Here is a 19,404-nt window from a genome sequence, read left to right as displayed (position 1 = left end):
ACCACAGTGTGATCAAAGCTCCAGATGAAATACCACGGTGCCAACCATCTTGGATCATGTTTGATTCTTGATGGGGGTCTGCTGCTCCTCCCCCCAAAAAAGTGAAGAGGGAAAATCTGTAGAGATTCTCAGTCATCCAGGTCATGGTTGTCCCAAAGGTGCTTTGTCAGGAGGCAACTGGACTTTCTGGTTTTTTCTTTTGAACACGTTACCCCTCTTTCTTTGTGACAGAACCTCAAATATTGGAAGACTGCTATCATGTCACCCCTACTCTTTCTTTTCATTAAACGAGACATATCCAATTCCTGCAACTGTTCCTCGTATGTTTTAGCCTCCAGTCTTGTAATGGCACCTTTATTGTTCTTCTTTGCACTCTTTCCAGGGTCTCTGCACCTTTTTTAATATCCTGGCAACCAAAACTGGATGCAATATTCATTCAATACCAAGACAACTAGACCCACCTTGGTTTCTCATGTGGCAAATCTTGGTCGCTTGGATGCTTGGGCCAGGTTGGACAGCATCTCAGATGTCCTTCCAATGCAGCCACGATGACTCATCCAATTTTGAAGAAGTCTAAGAGCCTGGTGAGTCTTTCCGATATTGTAAGACCAGTTGGCCAAATTCCTACGTGCCACGGGCCGTCCAGATCAAAGTTCTTGCATCATGGATGCAGAAGTAAAAGTGGCTTATCTACCCCGATCCTTCCTTGATTGAAATTGTAAATCCAGCGTATGGTAGTTGCTTCTTCCTCTTTACCACAAGCCTTTTAGGGAAGGGGTTACCCAAAGAAACCACACCAGCTAACTGCTTGAGTAACTCCCGAGCAGTTGTAGCAGACCCAGGTAGGTTACCAACCACCCATTGCATGACACACTCAAGCCCCACTCAAAGGATTTGCTGCTATAAGCGTGTTCGAAAAATTGAAGGAGACTTCCTTTATTTCACTTTTTCATTGGGCAACACGCCACATCTTTAAGGCTGAAGAGGCTGGCAGATTGTTCTCTGGATCTCAAAAAGATGGGGAGAGCAGACTTATGGCTCCTGAAGACCAGGCTGGCACTTTGGGTCATGTTCCAGGCAGGTAAAACTAACATTTCTTTTCATTAGATTCAGAATATCATTTATTTTATTTTATTTTATATTTGTATCCTGCCTTTATTTTTATAACAAATGTCTCCAGGCATTGGACATATCTGATATACCTTCCTCCTCTTATTTTCCTCACCACAACAACAACCCTGTGAGGGGGGTGGGTGGGTGGGTGGTTGGGCTGAGAGAGAAAGACTTGGCACAAAGTCACCTAGCTGGCTTTCATGCCTAAGGTAGGACTTGAACTCAAGGTCTCCCTCTTTCTGGTCTGGGTCCTTAACCAAACTGTTTTATGTTATCTGAGTATTATTGCTAACATTTCATTTAAAAAAAAACGGATGGTCCTTTAGTAGGGCTGGCTGGGAAATTTTATACATTGAGAAGTCCACATATCTGAAACTGCTCTAGTTGCTCAAGCTAGGACAAGTAGATTTAAACATAGTTTTTACCCAAGTGCTGTGATCAGGTTAAATTCAGAGTTATGAATCTGGTGGTCTTAACATATATATATCTTGGTTGTATAGTTTTTAACTGTTAATTGTTTTAATTTGTTTTACATTGTTATTTGTATATGTCTTTTGGTGTTGTTTAGTTGTATATTGTGAAAGAACACCTTATTTCGTTGTTCTCAGGTTCTGAGTACAATGACAATAAATTTATCTTAAATTTATCTTATCTTGAGAAACACTGATGCAGGAGACTCAGCTTTAGTAATACATTTTTAAAAACAACAATTTAGGTTTCACCACAAATCACAAATTTGACCATGAGGAAGCAACCTGATGCAATTGCTTAAAAACCTAATCTTAGATTGCCCAAATTGATGGGTTGTAAACATTTTGATTGTGAGGAGAGATCCATTCTGTTCTATGCCAAGATATTGAGGGTTTATCTGGAGCATTTTGTATGGGTAGTCCTCAGCTTACAACAAAAGCAATAGCACTTAGACTTATATATTGCTTTACAGTGCTTTACAGCTCTCTCTAAGTCAGGGGTCTCAAACACAATTTACCTGGGGGCCGCTGGAGGCAGAATCTGGGTGAGGCTGGGGCGCATAATATAATACTTTATATTATACTTTATATTTATATTATACACTAATATTATACTTTCATATCACGGTGGGGGCTACAGGATATCGTCCTGCGGGCCGCAATTGGCCCGCGGGCCATGAGAATGAGACCTCTGCTCTAAGTGGTTTAGAGTCAACCTCTTGCCCCCAACAACCTGGCTCCTTATTTTTTCCCACCTCGGAAGGAAGGAAGGCTGAGTCAACCTTGAGCCTGGTGAGATTTGAACTGCCAAATTGCAGTCAGCCAGCAGTCAGCAGAAGTAGCCTGCAGTACTGCACTCTAACCACTGCAGCACCACGGCTCACAACAATTCGTTTAATGACTGTTTAAAATTTCGATGGCATTGAAAAAAGTGACTTATCACCAGTTTGAACCCCGTGCCACTCAGACAGGACACAGAAATAATCTTTGCATAATGAAGCAGTGTTTCTAATCTTGGTACATTCAGGTCATGGCAACATGGACTACATACACTGTATGTCAGGGCTCCGACAATCCACCCCCATTGAAATCATGAATCTCGAGCGGCATCTCTCAGAGTTAAAAGAAAATCATTTATTAGGAGTGAACAAGTCGGCATTACCTGGGTGCAGCTGACCCTGAGACACATCATTCATTTCCCCCTTCACCCCGGTCTTCCCCCAACCCCTGGATGTATATTCTCCAATGGGACACATCTATAGCCAAGAGTCATCCATCATGCACTCCAATAATAATCTTATGCGCCAGAAGCTTTGGCCGCCTAGCAATTATCTATGGAAATATTTCAGGTATGCATTGCTTACCCCACTCCCTTTCTGCTGACAACCCTAAAAGATCAGAGAAATATTTTTGAGTTGACACTGTATGGCAATAGCAATAGCACTTAGACTAACATACCGCTTCACAGTGCTTTACAGCCCTCACTAAGTGATTTACAGGGTCAGCCTCTTGCCCCCAACAATCTGGGTTCTCATTTGACCCACCTCGGAAGGATGGGAGGCTGAGTCAACCTTGAGCTAATGAGACACAAATTGCCAGCAGTCGGCAGTCAGCAGAAATAGCCTACAATACTGCGTTCTAGCCAGTGCGCCACCACGGCTCTAGACAGGGCATACTTTTTTAAATGACTCTTTATTCCCTTTATTTGGGGACTAGGTAGTTTAGTCCTTAGTCAATCATTTCCTCCCATTGTGCTTCTTTGTGTAGGTCTTTGTTTTGGTGCCGAGATCCGGAGAACGTGGGTCATCGGAGGCAAGGAAGTGACACCCCATTCTCGGCCCTTTATGGCCTCCATCCAACATGAGAACAAACACATTTGCGGTGGGTTCTTGTTGAGACGAAGATGGGTGATGACAGCAGCTCATTGTGTGATTCCCAAGTAAGTTAGAACTTACCCCACTCCTCGCTCTAGCACTGATGATGTTACCTAGTTGCAGGGGTGGGATTCTACCAGTTCGGGCCGGTTCTATAGAACCGGGTTGTTGTGATTCTGCACAGTTCTGAGAACCAGCAAACCATGCCCCTGGCTGGCCCCGCCCCTCTTCGCCTGCCCCTCCCCTTCCCTCCCAGTCAGCCCTTAGCACGCATGCGTGACGTCGCTGACTGCGTTCTTCCCTGCCCAGTCACTCCTTAAGGTATTTTTCCCCTCCCGACGATCAGCTGTTCCTATGATCAGCTGTTCCTATGATCAGCTGTGCTGGGATTCCCCTCACTGTCTTATTGCTTCACCCAAGAGACTTCCCTGAGGCTCAGGAAGGCAAAAAAATGGAGGGGGCGCTCCATTTTTTGCCTTCCTGGGCCTCAGGGAAGCTTCCTGGGAGCAAAAACGCCACCCCGGGAGGCTTCCCTGAGGCCCAGAAGGCCCCCAAAATTGGGAGGGTGCTGCAAAAATAATAAGAAGAAGCCATGCCTTCCCAGTCACATGGCCATGCCCACCTAGCCACACCCACCTAGCCACGCCCACAGAATCGGTTGTTAAAAATTTTGAATCACACCCCTGCCTAGTTGGGTCATGAAACATCTGCAGAGATTAGAATAGAATAGAATAGAATAGAATAGAATAGAATAGAATAGAATAGAATTCTTTATTGGCCAAGTGTGATTGGACACACAAGGAATTTGTCTTTGTGCAAATGCTCTCAGCATACAGAAGAAAAAAATAAAAATACATTCATCAAGAGTCGAGAATCATAAGGTATAACACTTAATCATAGTCATAGGGTACAATAAGCAGTCAAATCATACTAGGAAACAGTCAATATAAATCGTAAGGATACAAGCGACAAAGTTACAGTCATACAGTCACAAGTGGGAGGGGATGGGTGATAAGGAGTGATGAGAGGATTAATAGTAATAGTAGTGCAGACTTAATAAATAGTTGGACAGTGTTGAGGGAATTATTTGTTTAGCAGAGTGATGGCGTTCAGGGAAAAACTGTCCTTGTGTCTAGTTGTTCTGGGGTGCAGTGCTCTATAGCGTCGTTTTGAGGGAAGGAGTTGAAACAATTTATGTCCGGGATGCGAGGGGTCTGTAGATATTTTCACAGCCCTCTTTTTGACTCGTGCAGTACACAAGTCCTCAATTGAAGGCAGGTTAGTAGTAATTGTTTTTTTCTGCAGTCCTAATTACTCTCTGAAGTCTGTGTCTGTCCTGTTGGGTTGCAGAACCAAACCAGACAGTTATGGAGGTGCAGATGACAGACTCCATCCTTCCTCAGCTCCTTGGGCAAACAGCCAAGCTCAGAGAGCACCACCAAGGACCCCACAACTCAACCCTGAGCTACAAATATTCTCTTCTACCTATAACAGCCAATGTGGTGTGTTGCAACTAGATGACAAACAGATCAGGTTGTTCCCTCTCAAGGGCATTACTCTCCAGTAAGCCTGCATGCGAAGTCAGCTGGATTGGAGTTCCAATTCGTACCAGATTGTCTGAGAACATCTAGAACTAGGGTGTCAAACTCGAGGCCTGTGGGCCGGATATGCGCGTGGCCCTCCCAAGCTCCGTTTTGGCCGGCAGAGGGCTAGCAAAAGAAAACTCAAAACAAAACAAAACAAAACAAAAGGAGAGATGCTTCCTCTTTTGCATTTGAGAATCCAAGGAGAAAGGGAAAGAGGAAAGACAAAGGAAAGGAAGGGAAGATGGGAAGGGAGTAAGGAAGGAAAAAGAAGGAAAGAAGGGAAGGAAGAAGAAAGAAGACTGAAGAGGGAAGGAAAAAGAAGAAAAGGAAGGAAGGAGGGAAGGAGAGGGGGAGGAAAGAAGGAGGGAAGAAGTGAAGGAAGGAAGGAGGGAGGGAGAGAGGGAGGAAATGAAGGAAGGAGGGAGGGAGGGAGGGAGGGAGGGAGGGAGGAAAAAGGAAGGATAGAGGGAAGGAAGGAGGGAAGGAGGGAAGGAAGGAGGGAGAGAGGAAGGAAAGGAGGAAAAAAAGGAAGGAGGGAAGGAAGGAGGAAAGGAAGGAGGGAGGGAGGAAAGAAAGAAGGATAGAGGGAAGGAAGGAAGGAAGGAAGGAAGGAAGGAAGGAAGGAAGGAAGGAGAGGAAGGGTCTGAGGGAAGTCCTGCCTTAGCATTTGGCCACCACAGGTGCCCCCGACACGAGTGACATCGAGCTGGCCATGCCCACCCCAGCCACGCCCACCCCGGCCCCCTGAGGTCAAACACAATCCTGATGTGGCCCTCAATGAAATTGAGTTCGACTCCCCTGATCTAGAATAATGGCTGAGGAATTCTGGGAATTGAAGTCCACATGTCTTAAAGAGGCCAAGGTTGAGAAACCACTTCTAAATCCTTTTTCTGCATTTCTACGAAGTTGCTCACGTGATGGGTTTGCCTAAATGTTTGCCTAACTTAATACAGTGACTGAGGTACACAGACTGATGTGTAGGGGTGCTTCTTTGATTAATGTTTTCAGTAAGGGGGACTTTCTTCCTTTGTTCTTGAAGGAACAAAGAATGCCACGTATAGCCTGATAAGAGAACTGGTTCAAACTTGCCAGGGACAAAGATTCTCTTTTATTATACATAGATTTAGAACATAGAATAGTAGGGTCGGAAGGGACCTTGGAGGTCTTCTAGACCAGGGGTCCCCAACCACCGGGCCCCGGACCGGTACCAGTCCGTGGATCATTTTGTACCAGGCTGCCGGTACTTGAGTGCCGCCATCTTGTTTCGATGGCGCTTGAGAAAGTGCTTCCGGGTGAGCTTGTCGGTCGTCGGTTGGAAAGTGGCGTTTGGGTGCTGACGGAATCCTCGCGCCTTAGTTTCGTCGAAGAGGGGGGAGGCGGCTTCGAACGAAGAGCCATCCCGGTGGCGGTGGAGTCTCGCGTTACTCAGGTACAAAGGAGGAGTTGAAGGTGGCAGGGAGAAGCGGGGGACGGCTGGCTGGCCGGTCGCTCGGCTCGCCTTGCCTTGGTCATGCTTGCTGATGCCGGTACTGGTCCGTGGAAAAATTGTCTTCTACAAAACTGGTCCCTGATGCCAGAAAGGTTGAGGACCACTGTTCTAGACTATCCCTCTGTTCAAGGTTGAGATCCTATACCATTCTGGACAAGTGGCTGTCCAATCTCTTCTTGAAAACCTCCAGTGATGGAGCACCTACAACTTCTAGAGGCAAGCCATTCCACTGATTAGTTGTCAGGAAGTTTCTCCTGAGTTCTAGTTCTTTCTTTAATGATCTTCAACACTAGTAACTTGCAAACTCGTTATAATATGAAAAACACATTGCTTAAATACGTAGAAGAGCATCAACAGGATCATGCTAAGAAATTATGAGATGTTACATGGTACGTGCTAGGTAGAACCTCTGAGCATGTACAGGCAGTCCTCGACTTACGACCACATCCGAGCCCAAAATTTCTGTTGCTAAGTGATACATTTCTTAAGTGAATTTTGCCCCCCTTTTTACGCCCTTTCTTGCCTCAGGGGTAAAGTCAATCACTGCAGTTTTAATAAACCTGATTTCCCCATTGACTTTGCTTGTCAGAGGGTTGAAATAGCTGATCACATGACCCCAAGGCACTGCAACCGTCATAAATATGAGTCAGTTGCCAAGCATCTGAATCTTGATCGTGTGATCAAGGGGGGGGGGTTTACTTCAACCGTCATAAGTGTGAAAAACGGTCATAAGTCCCTTTTTTCGGTGCGGTTGTAACTTGGAACAGTCACGAAATGAACTGTTGTAAGTCGAGGACTAGCTGAACATTGCATCAGAGATGGGGTCAAAGTGAAAGAACTCATTGCAAACCCTCATTGTGTTTCAAATGTGGGCAGGTAGTTCTCGACTTACAATGGAGCCCCAAATTTCCATGGCTAAAGCAAGACAGTTAAGTGAGTTGTACCTCATTTTCTGACCTTTTTTGCGTCAGTGGTTAAACAAATCCCTGCAGTTGTTAAATGAATCATGCAACTGTTGAGCAAATCTGCTTCCCCTGTTGACTTTTCTTGTAAGAAGGTTATAAATGGTGATTACACCATTTAAAATATCAGCAACAGGTTCTTTGCCCGATTACTGGGTGGGCGTGACCATGGTGGGCGTGGCCTAGTCAGCCTCCTGCACCAGGGGGCATTTTCACCCTCCCCAGTCTCCGGAGGCTTTCCTCGAGCCTCTAGGACGGTAAAAACGGCCTCCTCCACCTGCTGTGGTGCAGGAGGCTAACTAGGCCACCTTCCGGAGCCTTCCGGAGCCTTCCGGAGCCTCTGGAAGGTGCGTTTTTCACCCACCCTGAGCCTCTACGTGGGTCCTGCATTTACCTGACATCTGTGGAGGGATTTCTGGAAGGGGTGGGGTGGGTGGGCAGGGCCAGCCAGGGGTGGGATTTGCTGGTTCACCGAACCAGCCATAAAACTAGCTATGGGTTTGCCCGAATCGGGGAGAACCGGTTGCAGCCCACTCCCGCCCTGGCGACAGTGCAATGGTCATAAATAGATGCCAGTAACCAAGTGCCTGAATTTTAATCAGGTGACCCCTGGGATGCTGCCACAATTGAGCCCAAAATTTCTGTTGCTAAGTGAAACATTTGTTAAATGAGTTTTGCCCCATTTTACGAACTTTCTTGCCCCCGCGGTTCAGTGAATCACTGCAGAAGTTAAGTTAGTAACTCGGTTAAGTGAACCTGGCTTCCCCCATTGACTTTGCTTGTCAGAAGGTCGCAAAATGCAACTGTCATAAATAGGAGTCAGTTGCCCAAGCGTCTAAATTTTGACCATGTCACCATGGGGGATGCTGCAACCGTCATAAGTGTGAAAACTGGTCATAAGTCACTTTTTTCATTGCTGTTGTGACAGTCACTAAATAACGTTGAGGACTATCTGTATAAATGAATCCACTTTTTAAAGGGTGTACATAAATAGAGTAGATTTTTAGAATTTAGCTTGGATTGTTTGGGTAAAGCACGTCGGGCTGATGGATCTGCTGACGTTTATGGCTTACGTGACTGTGAATTCACTAAAGGGCCAAACTCCCCTTGAAAATCAGTGTGTGCATATACAGGTAAGCCTCGACTTACAACCATTTATTTAGTGACCGTTCAAAGTTACAACGGCACTGAAAAATGCGACTTATGACCATTTTTAACAGTTACAACCGTTGCAGCATCCTCAGGGTCATGTGATCAATATTCAGGTGCTTGGCAGCTGGTTCCTATTTAGGACCGTTGCTGTCTCCCAAGCGTGTGTGATCTTCTTTTGCCACCTCCTCACAAGTAAAGTCAATGGAGAAGCCAGATTCACTTAACATGAAACAGAGGGATAGAATCAAGATCGCGTGAAGTGTTAATACCACTTTATAAGGCCTTTTGGTAAGGCCACACTTGGAATCCTGCATCCAGTTTTGGTCACCACGATATAAAAAAGATGTTGAGGCTCTAGAAAAAGTGCAGAGAAGAGCAACAGAGACGATTAGGGACTGGAGGCTAAAACATATAAAGAATGGTTGCAGGAATTGGGTATGTCTAGTTTGATGAAAAGAAGGACTAGGGGAAGGGGTGGAATTCAACCGTTGTTACTACCAGTCCCTTCCCTTCCCTTCTCTTTCCTTATCTGCCTTGCCTCCTGTATTAAATTTAGGGAAGGTTTTTGCACAACCTATTCAGTTACAAACCTTGCTTTTCATCTGCAAAAGTGATGCTTTAAAAAGGTGTGCATGTAACACACCTGAAGCTGTGCCTCCTGGACAGCTGATAAGCGATGCGTGTGGATGCGCAGCATTTGAAAAACCACTTTTTTTACTGCTTTTTCAACCTCAGCAAAGCAGCTGAGGTTGAAAAAGCACGAAATAAAGGTCAGGTAAGAGCCCGGGCAGGTGGGCGGGCCAAACAGCAGCAGACACAGAACTGGTTCTGTGTCTGCTGCTCTTCGGAGCTACCGGTTTTATAGAACCAGGCAGAACCAGTAGCATCCCACCCCTGACTAGGGGTGACATGACAGCAGTCTTCCAATATCTCAGGGGCTGCCACAAAGAAGAGGGAGTCAAGCTATTCTCCAAAGCACCTGAAGGCAGGACAAGAAGCAACGGATGGAAACTAATCAAGGAGAGAAGCAACTTAGAACTAAGGAGGAATTTCCTGACAGTTAGAACAATCAATCAGTGGAACAACTTGCCTCCAGAAGTTGTGAATGCTCCAACACTGGAAGTTTTTAAAAATATGTTGGATAACTATTTGTCTGAAGTGGTGTAGGGTTTCCTGCCTGGGCAGGGGGTTGGGCTAGAAGACCTCCAAGGTCCCTTCCAACTCTGTTATTCTATTCAATAAGTTACTAACTTATTAACTGCAGTGATTCATTTGACAACTGTGGCAAGAAAGGTCGTAAAATGGGGCAAAACCCACTTAAGAAATGTGTTAGGGATATACACCCTAGCAGAACCTGCACGGCAATCAGGCAGGCAGGCAGGCAGGCAAATATGTGAGACAAACGTTTTTGTAGCTTACACTCAGTAAAACAGATTCACTGTGCTAGTTAAATAGTTTATTCCAGTAAGATTTTTTTAGCATAGTCAAACAGTCCATATATCATACACTAGTTCAGTCCGTCCGGGGATTAATCAGTTGCAAAGTCCAGTGTCGAAAAAGAGGTCAGTAAACTTACAAATATCAGTCCAGTAATATATATCTTCGCAGTAAAGATATGAAGAAGTCAAACCTCTTTTCTTCCTTCAGCAACAGCAGAGAACACGCAGTTATCACACCATCAATCCATCATCGTCAGCAACCAATCCAGTTCTCTTGCTCCCTCTTATGGCGATTTACAGCCGCACCCAAAATTACATGCTTTGCAATTAAAGTGACACACACTTAAACTCACTATCATAGTTTATATATATTATTTTACCCAAACTACGTTAGGTAACCTATGTTATTCCTAACAAAATGTCTTACTTAACAACAGAAATTTTGGGTTCAGTTGTGGTCATAAATTGAGGACTGCCTGCATTGCCGTATTTTCCAAAAGCTAAAGAGAGCTTATGGGTGTTTTTTTTTCTCTTGTGGAAATTGTCTTGTGCAGTAGGGATCAACATTGCCACTTCTAACTTTTCCCCATTTATCCTGGCAGGCGCTCCTCACAGTTTCGCGTCATCCTGGGGGCCCATTCGCTCAAGACTCAGGAGGCCTCCCAGCAAATCTTTGGCATCCAGAACTCCATTGCTCACCCGCTTTTCAATGCTGAGACAGTGAAAAATGACATCCGTTTACTCAAAGTGAGTGTGGGCAGAGAAACAGGCCTCCGTCTGGGTACTTAATTTTTATTTTATTTATTTATTTATTTATTTATTTGATTTGCCAATTGTTTACAAGATAATAAGTATAAGTGTATACATAGTTGTGAATACATGAAATGGGTACATATAAGAAAAATAAAAGAAGAATAAGAGAAACAATAGGACAGGGACGGTAGGCATGTTGGTGCGCTTTATGCACGCCCCCTACAGACCTCTTAGGAAAGGGGTGAGGTCAATAGCAGACAGTCTAAGGTTAAAGTTTTTGGGAGGAAGAAGAATCGTGTTATGTGATTTGGCCACCTCATGTTGCAAAGGAACAGTGTTTTCTGATAAAGGTCTCAGTTAAAGGATATTAACCTTTTGTGCAAGGTCCTAAGGCCAGGACTTCCTCCCTCCCTCCTTCTTCTCTTCCTTCCTTTCTCCCTCCCTCCCTTCCTTGGTAGAAGGAAGAGCCGTGGTGGCATAGGGGTAATTCTGCCAACTGCCAGCAGTTCAATCCTGAGCAGCTCAAGGTTGATTGAGCCTTCCATCCTTCCAAGGTCGGTACAATTGTTGGGGGCAAGATGCTGACTATAAACCACTTAGAGAAGGCTGCATTGCTAATTGCTTGCTTGCTTCCTCCTGCCTTCCTTCCTTTTTTCCTTCCTTCCTTCCATCCTTCTTTCCTTCCCTTCCCTTCCCTTCCCTTCCCTGCCTTCCCTCTCCCTTCCCTTCCTTTCTCTTTCCTTATCTGCCTTGCCTCCTGTATTAAATTTAGGGAAGGTTTTTGCACAACCTATTCAGCCAGATCAGTTACAAACCTTGCTTTTCATCTGCAAAAGCAATGCTTTAAAAAGGTTTAACTAAGTGGTTGAGACACGAGGAATCACACTGAAGGCCATTTGCACCAATAAAAATGTGCACTTTTGCTGAACTGTTATTCACTGCTGCAGAATAAAGTAAGATTCCAGTTTTCTTACTGAAGTCAGAATAAATGGCAAATTTAAATAAGCATCTAAGAAGCTACCTTAAACCAAATTAGATCAACTAAATCTGTCTATGTTCTCTTGTCTTCTAAGCTTGATTGGGAAAAGTTCTTCAGATTTCAGACAAACCGAGGACTGAAATTCTAGTTGTTCATCAATGCAAGATATATTTTCGGTCTCTCGGTACCCAAAGCCTCACAACGCTATTCTTAACACACTATCATAACCCCAAATAATTAATTCATCAACACCCAGGTGTGGGGAGGCTGTTTTCCATTGTTCTGTGTATTAAAAATTAAACACTAGGGGGCGATCCTGGCTTCCAGAAGGAAAAAATAATTGGAGGCAAAATGTATGATATAGTTAAGTTCCAGCAGGCTGGAAATGGCTAATGGCTTCACAGATCAGGAACACAGTCAGATGGCCAACATCTGGATGGTGTGGCACGACATTTGGTTGTTTTGAACATTTCTCTCTAGAATTCTCCGAACCTTTTGCATCACTTTTCATGAACAAACTGCTGGCCATAAAAATACCGCAAACAAAACTTATGTAACTTTGCCGGAAAAGAATCTTTCAAGAGTAACAGAGAAAACTCTGTTCCGATGGTTTGGGGTTGCCTAAAGCGGCATGGTGAGGGAGGAGTTGGAATCGGTGGGACTACATGGATCAGGGGGGTCAAACTGGATTTCTTTGAGGGCCAAATCAACATTGTAGTTGGATGCCTCCTGCAGCACCCTGCTGGCCAAAACGGGGCACGTGGAGACCCCACAAGGCCCCCGCATGGCCCCTTTTCGGCCTCTTTAGCTTATAAATGTCTTGGGTGCCAGTGTGGTCAGTTGGTCATGTGATTTGTTGTTCGTTCGGAGCAAGAGGAATCGGAGAATAAATTCTTGCTGATTCTGTTACCTAGTCTGGTAATGAAACATTCAGAAACTACATTGAAACAAGCTCGGAGAGCGAACCACTGCCAAAATCTAAAACCCCAGCTACAAGGGTTTTTTATTATTATTATTATTTCAACTCTATACCATATCAGACAAATGCCTGTCCAATCTCTTCTTAAAAACATCCAGCGATGGAGCATCCACAACCTCTGGAGTTAAGTTGTTCTGCTGATTCATTGTTCTCACTGTCAGGAAATTACTTTTTAGTTCTAGGTTGCTTCTCTCCTTGATTAGTTTCCATCCGTTGCTTCTTGTCCTGCCTTCTGGTGCTTCGGAGAATAGCTTGATCCCCTCTGCTTTGTGGCAGCCCCTGAGATATTGGAAGACTGCTATCATGTCACCCCCCTAGTCCTTCTTTTCATTAAACTAGACATTACCCAATTCCTGGAGGGGCGTTTTTGCTCCCAGAAGGCTTCCTTGGGGCCCAGGAAGGCAAAAAATGGTGTGTGTGTGTGTGTGTGTGCTGTGCCCCCCCTCCAATTTTGGGGCCTTTCTGGGCCTCAGGGAAGCCTCCTGGGCAAAGCAGTAAGACAGCGAGGGGAATCCCGGCACAGCTGATCATAGGAACAGCTGATTGTCAGGAGGAAAAAAATACCTTAAGGAGTGACTGGGCAGAGGAGAACGCAGTCAGCGATGTCAGGCATGCACACAATGTTGCACATGCACGATAAGGACCGATTGGGTAGGGAAGGGAGGGGCGACCGGGTCGGGGGCGTGGCCAGCCAGAAGTTACTACCGGTTTGGCTACTCAAAACCAAAATCCTTGCTACCGGTTCACCCAAACTGGTGCAAACTGGCTGAATACCACCACTGCCTCTGTTCCACGTTAAGTGATTCATGCTTTGCAGATGAATCATTGCTGAAAATGCAACACCGGCCTTAGCAGCCCATCTCTTCTTCTTCTTCTCTCTCTCTGCAGTTGAACAGATCCGCCATTTTCAATAAGAACGTCCGGAAGATCAAGTTACCTCACGCCTACACTGATCTTTGCCCTGGACTCACATGCCATGTTCTCGGCTGGGGGGACATCTCAAATTATGCGACCATCCCCACCAAACTCATGGAAGCCAACACAACCATCGTGGACAGGAAGGCTTGTAATGAATCGTGGCAAGGACACGTCTCCAAGAGCATGGTCTGCGCAGCCAGCACCAATGCCGTCCTGCGTGGTTTCTGCTCGGTGAGCCTGGGGTGGCCTTCCCAAAATAGAAACTCAGAATGCTAAGGAGTTTTATTATATGCCATGTTTGGTCAGAGACTGAACACAGCGAGGGTGAAATTGTGAACATGGGGCAGTGCTTGACAAAAAGGTTAATGCTGTCGTCCATCAGCCCATTGGACAAAAGTTGATGGATTTAAACCAGGGGTGTCAAACTCAAGGCCTGCAAGCTTCATCTGGCTCGCAGGGTGTTTAGATCTGGCCTGCAGGGCTGCCCTGGAAACAGCAAAAGAATTGTTGTAAGTCGAGAACTACCTATATAAATATGATGAATGGATGAATGAATGAATATAGGAGGGAGTTTGCAAGATCTAATCTACGCATACCAATCATTACCTCTCTACCATCTGTTTTTTTTTTTTTATTCTTTTCCCTTGATTCTACTGTCCTTGGGTGTTACCAAATCTATTTTTGTGGTTGGTCACACAGACAGACTGTGATGACCCAGGGTGGGATACAAAAACAACACAGGAAGAAAAACAGGTGAAGTCACTTGAATTCCTTTAGCTTGGCTTCAAAGCTCCAAATATCCTTGACCGGAAACAAAAAATCTCCCCCACAAACAGTTGCAAAAAAGGAGGAAATGTTGTTTAAACTAAAAATGCCGATAAATTATAATTAGAAAAAACAATACAAACCACACTGAAGCAATTAAGGGAACCAGGCAAAATAAGGGCTTGAAGACGTCCACAGATATCAGAATACACATTGGGAAGGATGCCAAACTCAGCTAAGAATGGACAGACTAGAAATATTTCCACGCTTTGTTCCCAGCACTTGCCTGTACGCATGTCCTTCCTCTTATCCAGTTGTCACAGCTGCAGCCCATGAAGAGGATCAAGGCCCTCTCCTCCCCAGTAGACCACGTCTCTCCCTTATCCTCTCCTCCCTGCATGCCGTAGGATGGATAGGGGATGGGCCTGGGTCCTCCTCTGACTGCCCAGCCGGCCTCTGCCCTTCCCCAGCCTCCTCCACGACCTCTGGAGCCACACTTCCACGCCCTGTCAGCTGTTCCTCCTCTCCCTCAGAGTCCGACTCCACCAGGGCATGACACAGCCAAATGTGTAGACTAGATTTGACATTTTTGTCATCAATATTATTATTTGATATTTAATGCCATGTTATTGCAGGGGGGACACACATGGTGATATTCCTTGAACCCATCTGCCCAAGGGCCATTCCTGAGACCCTATACCTGACCCCTCTCTTCCTTCTTTTGTAGGGTGACTCAGGTGGCCCCTTAGTGTGTGGGGAAAACGTTCATGGCATCGTCTCCTTCAACGGAAAGAGATGCGGCGATCGGCATTTTCCGGATGTCTATACCCGCATTGCCAATTACATCCCCTGGATCCATTTCGTGCTGCAGACTTTTTGATTGGTGGTCTTGGAAGGCTGGGGGTGGGGTCTGAGGTGGGTTTTTCCAAGAAAAAAAAAAGCTGACTTGTTTGGTGGGAGAGGAGAAACAGATTTACTCAGCTTTGTCCAGGTCTACAATTCCCAAAATTTCCAAGCCATTCACAGCCGTATTGATGGGATGCTCTGGATGATGTGTTCATCACACATCTGGAAGAATAGAAGTCGATGTTACACTGACAATTGGATATTTTTAAAGACAGCTTCCATAGAATAGTTAAATGTAATTCATCAAGGGCGCAGCATAATGTACATCTACAGAATGCTATAATCATCTCCTCCTCCTCCTCCTCTTCCTCCTCCTTCTCCTTCCATGTCTTCTTCTTCTTCTTCTTCTTCTTCTTCTTCTTCTTCTTCTTCTTCTTCTTCTTCTTCTTCTTCTTCCTTCTTCTTCTTCTTCTTCTTCTTCTCCTCCTCCTCCTCCTCCTCCTCCTCCTCCTCCTCCTCCTCCTCCTCCTCCTCCTCCTTCTTCCATGTCTTCCTCCTCCTCCTCTTCTCATACATTTTATTATCACTTTCTTCTTCTTCTTCTTCTCCTCCTCCTCTTCCTCCTCCTTCTCCTTCCATGTCTTCTTCTTCTTCTTCTTCTTCTTCTTCTTCTTCTTCTTCTTCTTCTTCTTCTTCTTCTTCTTCTTCTTCTTCTTCTTCTTCTTCTTCTTCTTCTTCTTCTTCCTCCTCCTCCTCCTCCTCCTCCTTCTCCTCCTCCTCCTCCTTCCATGTCTTCCTCCTCCTCTTCTCATACATTTTTATCACTTTCTTCTTCTCCTCCTCCTCCTCCTCTCCTCCTCCTCCTTCTCCTTCCATGTCTTTTCTTCTTCTTCTTCTTCTTCTTCTTCTTCTTCTTCTTCTTCTTCTTCTTCTTCTTCTTCTTCTTCTTCTTCTTCTTCTTCTTCTTCTTCCTCCTCCTCCTCCTCCTCCTCCTCCTCCTCCTCCTCTCCTCCTCCTTCCATGTCTTCCTCCTCCTCCCCGCCTTCCTCCTCTTCCTCCCTGGAGTGTACTACAAACAACTCACCCACTTACAATCAGTAATGAATCAGTTAGGAATCTTGGAACAACTGAGTAAAGTTCAAGTCCTTCCCTGCCTAATTCCTGGCCTGCTGACCTCATGCTTTCTCCATTCCAGCTGTAGAACTTGGAATTTTCCACCAATTTCCCCCACCCTTGAGTCGAGGATGGGGAGCAGTCATCTAGCTATCGCAATCACCGAACAATTAAAAATCCTTGCAGATCTGGAGCTGATTATCCCAACACCCAGCAGACTTTCACAGCTCTTCCTGCATTACCACATCCCTTTTTCACAGGCCTTTCCCCTCATGTTCTTGGGGTTTCATGCTGTGGGATGGAGAAGAGGCTTTTTACGGCACAATTTCATGTCTTTGGGGGGTGCATATTAACAAGGAATGTTACTGTTCTTCGTTTCATCTTAAAACCAAAATTCCCCAGAAACACAAAATAGGCTAAAAGAGAAAAGAAAAGAAATAATAAAGAAGTCAGCCTACACATGATTTTGCTACTTTTGACTTAATTTAAATGTACATTAAAAGTTATATTAAGCACCCTTAGTATGATGATTCCTCGTGTATTTATAACACTTCTCTTCTGTGGTGTTAAAAAAAAATGAGTATTCAGAGGTAATTGGAACAGTCTTGTGGGCACAGAGGCCATTCGGGCCCTCAGGTTTTGCAAACGCCATATTAGGAAGTTAAGTTCTAAAATTTAACCAAAAATGGCGTTTAAGCACGCAATTTTCTTCGCCCAGCCTGAGTCTTGCCCCACTGAACAACACAGGACAAATCTGCTTTCCATATGAAAGCCTTTCAGATATTTGAAGATTGCTATCATGTCTTTGCTTAAAACTCAACATCTGCACCTAATGCCTCTTAAAAATAAAAAATCCGGAGTAAGTCTGCATTCAGGCGATAACGACATTGCAAAGAGTTCCTCTGTTTTCCTTTCATATTCCTATAAAAATTGGCTGGGCTGTATGGAGAGATTCTCATATTCTGAGTAGCTTCTTTGCTGTGGTTAAGGTTGATTATTCCTAAACTTTCCCCTTTTAAAAATAGAAGATTGGGCATATATTGATGTCTTTCCGTACCAATTGTGAGAACAATCAACCAATGAGACAGAAGTTGCCCTCGGAAGTTGTGGGAGCGCCATCACTTGAGACTTTCAAGAAGAGATTGGACTGCCATTTGTCAGAAATGGTGTAGGGCCATGTTGGCGAACCTATGCCATGCATGCGGAGAGCCATTTCCCCCGGCATCCAAGAGGTCGCCCGGAAGAGCCCCACTGCGCATGTGTGTGCACGGCGCTGCCCAACAGCTGATTGTCAGGTATCTGGCACACATGCGCAGGGGGCGGAGGGGGGCGCACAGGATGCGCACCCACATGCGAGGGGTGTGGAGGGGCAGCACGCATTGCCTTCCAGGTGCTGGCAGTTGAGCGTGCACAATTATCGGCACTGGAGCCAAAAAAGGTTAGCCACCACTGGTGTAGGGTCTCCTGCTTGGGCGGGGGGTTGGACTAGATGACCTATAAGGTCCCTTCCAACTCTGATTATCTGTTATCAATTGATGGTGGGTTTTTCTCCTCCTGTAACTTGCTAGCACCCACACTTACAGCCACAACTGAGTCCAACATTTATGTTGCTAAGCGAGACATTGGTTAAGTGAGTTTCGCACGTAAAAGGTTGCATTGTACAATTTTTCTTGCCCCAGTTATTAAGTGAATCATGGCGGTTGTTAAGTGAATTTGGCTTTTCCCATTGACTTTGCTTGCCAGAAGGTCGCCAAGGGGATCACATGATTCTGGGCCACTGCAACCGTCATAAATACGAGTCAGTTGCCAAGCGTCCAAATTTTGATCACATGACCATGGGGATGCTGCAATGGTCGTAAGTGTGAAAAATGTCATAAGTCACTTTTTTCAATGCCGATGTAAATTTGAACGGTCACTAAGTAGTCACCAGTAGTACCCTGTATCAGTGGTGGGATTCAATTTTTTTTACTACTGGTTCTGTGGGTGTGGCTTGGTGGACATGGCAGGGGAAGGATACTGTAAAATCCCATTCCCTCCCCACCCCACTAACCTGCTTTCCAGCTCCATTCTCCTGTGCAGGGCAACCAAAGGAGACCCAGCCAATCAGCTGGGACTCAATGGGAGGCAGAGAATTGATGGGGGCAGGGCGAGTCAGAGGTGGGATTTGCCGGTTCTCCAAACTACTCAAAATTTCTGCTACCGGTTCTCCAGAACTGGTCAGAACCTGCTGAATATCACCTCTGCCCTGTATTATTCCTAGAAAATTTTTTATTACCTATATGGATTCGGAGATGATTTCCATTTTTTTAGCAGTGTAATATTTTAACGGTAAGTCCAAATTGATTGCTACTCTTCTTCCTACGTGGCATAGCTGTAACCATGGCTCTTCACCAAATCTGTATTTTCTCCCTGCAACACATTACAGGTAGTCCTCAAGTTATGACCACAATTCAGCCCAAAAGTTATGTTGCTAAGTGAAACATTTGTTAAGTGAGTCGGCCCCAGGGTTGGGATTCAACTGATGTTACTACCGGTTTGTTTTTTATGCTTGTGCGTGTAAGAAAACCTTAAGCTGTGCTGCCCGGACAGGTGAAAAGTGCTGTTCACAGGTGCACAGCGTTTGAAAAGCCTCTTTTTTCCTGCTTTTTCAACCTCAGTTGTGCCATGCCGCGCAATGCAGCTGAGCTTGAAAAAGCAGGAAATAAAGGACAGGTAAGAGCCCGGGCGGGCGGGTGGGCCAAACAGCAGCAGACACAGAACTGGTTCAGTGTCTGCTGCTCTTCAGAGCTACCGGTTCTATAGAGCCGGGCAGAATCGGTAGCATCCCACCCCTGGTTGGCCCCCTTTTACGACTTTTCTTGCCACCGTTGTTAAGTGAATCATTGGGCTTGTCAAGTTAGTAACGTGGTTGTTAAGTGAGTCTGGATTTCCCATGGATTTTGCTTGTTGGAAGGTCGCAAAAGCTG

The 19,404-nt window shown here is 45.3% G+C and overlaps 1 protein-coding gene across 1 annotated transcript; it reads left to right on the top strand.

Moving 5' to 3' along the window:
- The first annotated feature begins 1,017 nt into the window (after window positions 1–1,017).
- LOC113425596 (serine protease 57-like) lies at window positions 1,018–15,792 on the top strand. Its single transcript, XM_026687819.2, has 5 exons — window positions 1,018–1,081; window positions 3,351–3,522; window positions 10,688–10,832; window positions 13,685–13,945; window positions 15,207–15,792. Exons 1-5 carry the CDS (start codon window positions 1,018–1,020, stop codon window positions 15,357–15,359), a joined length of 795 nt encoding a protein of 264 aa, XP_026543604.1. The 3' UTR covers window positions 15,360–15,792.
- Window positions 15,793–19,404: the final 3,612 nt, after the last annotated feature.

The sequence above is a fragment of the Notechis scutatus genome, chromosome 1 (assembly GCF_049901735.1).
Source record: "Notechis scutatus isolate UNSWTSFEM ecotype Mainland chromosome 1, rNotScu1.2, whole genome shotgun sequence".
Lineage (NCBI taxonomy): Eukaryota > Metazoa > Chordata > Lepidosauria > Squamata > Elapidae > Notechis > Notechis scutatus.
Note: the sequence above shows the minus strand (reverse complement) of the source record. Positions and strands in the feature narration are given on the sequence as shown.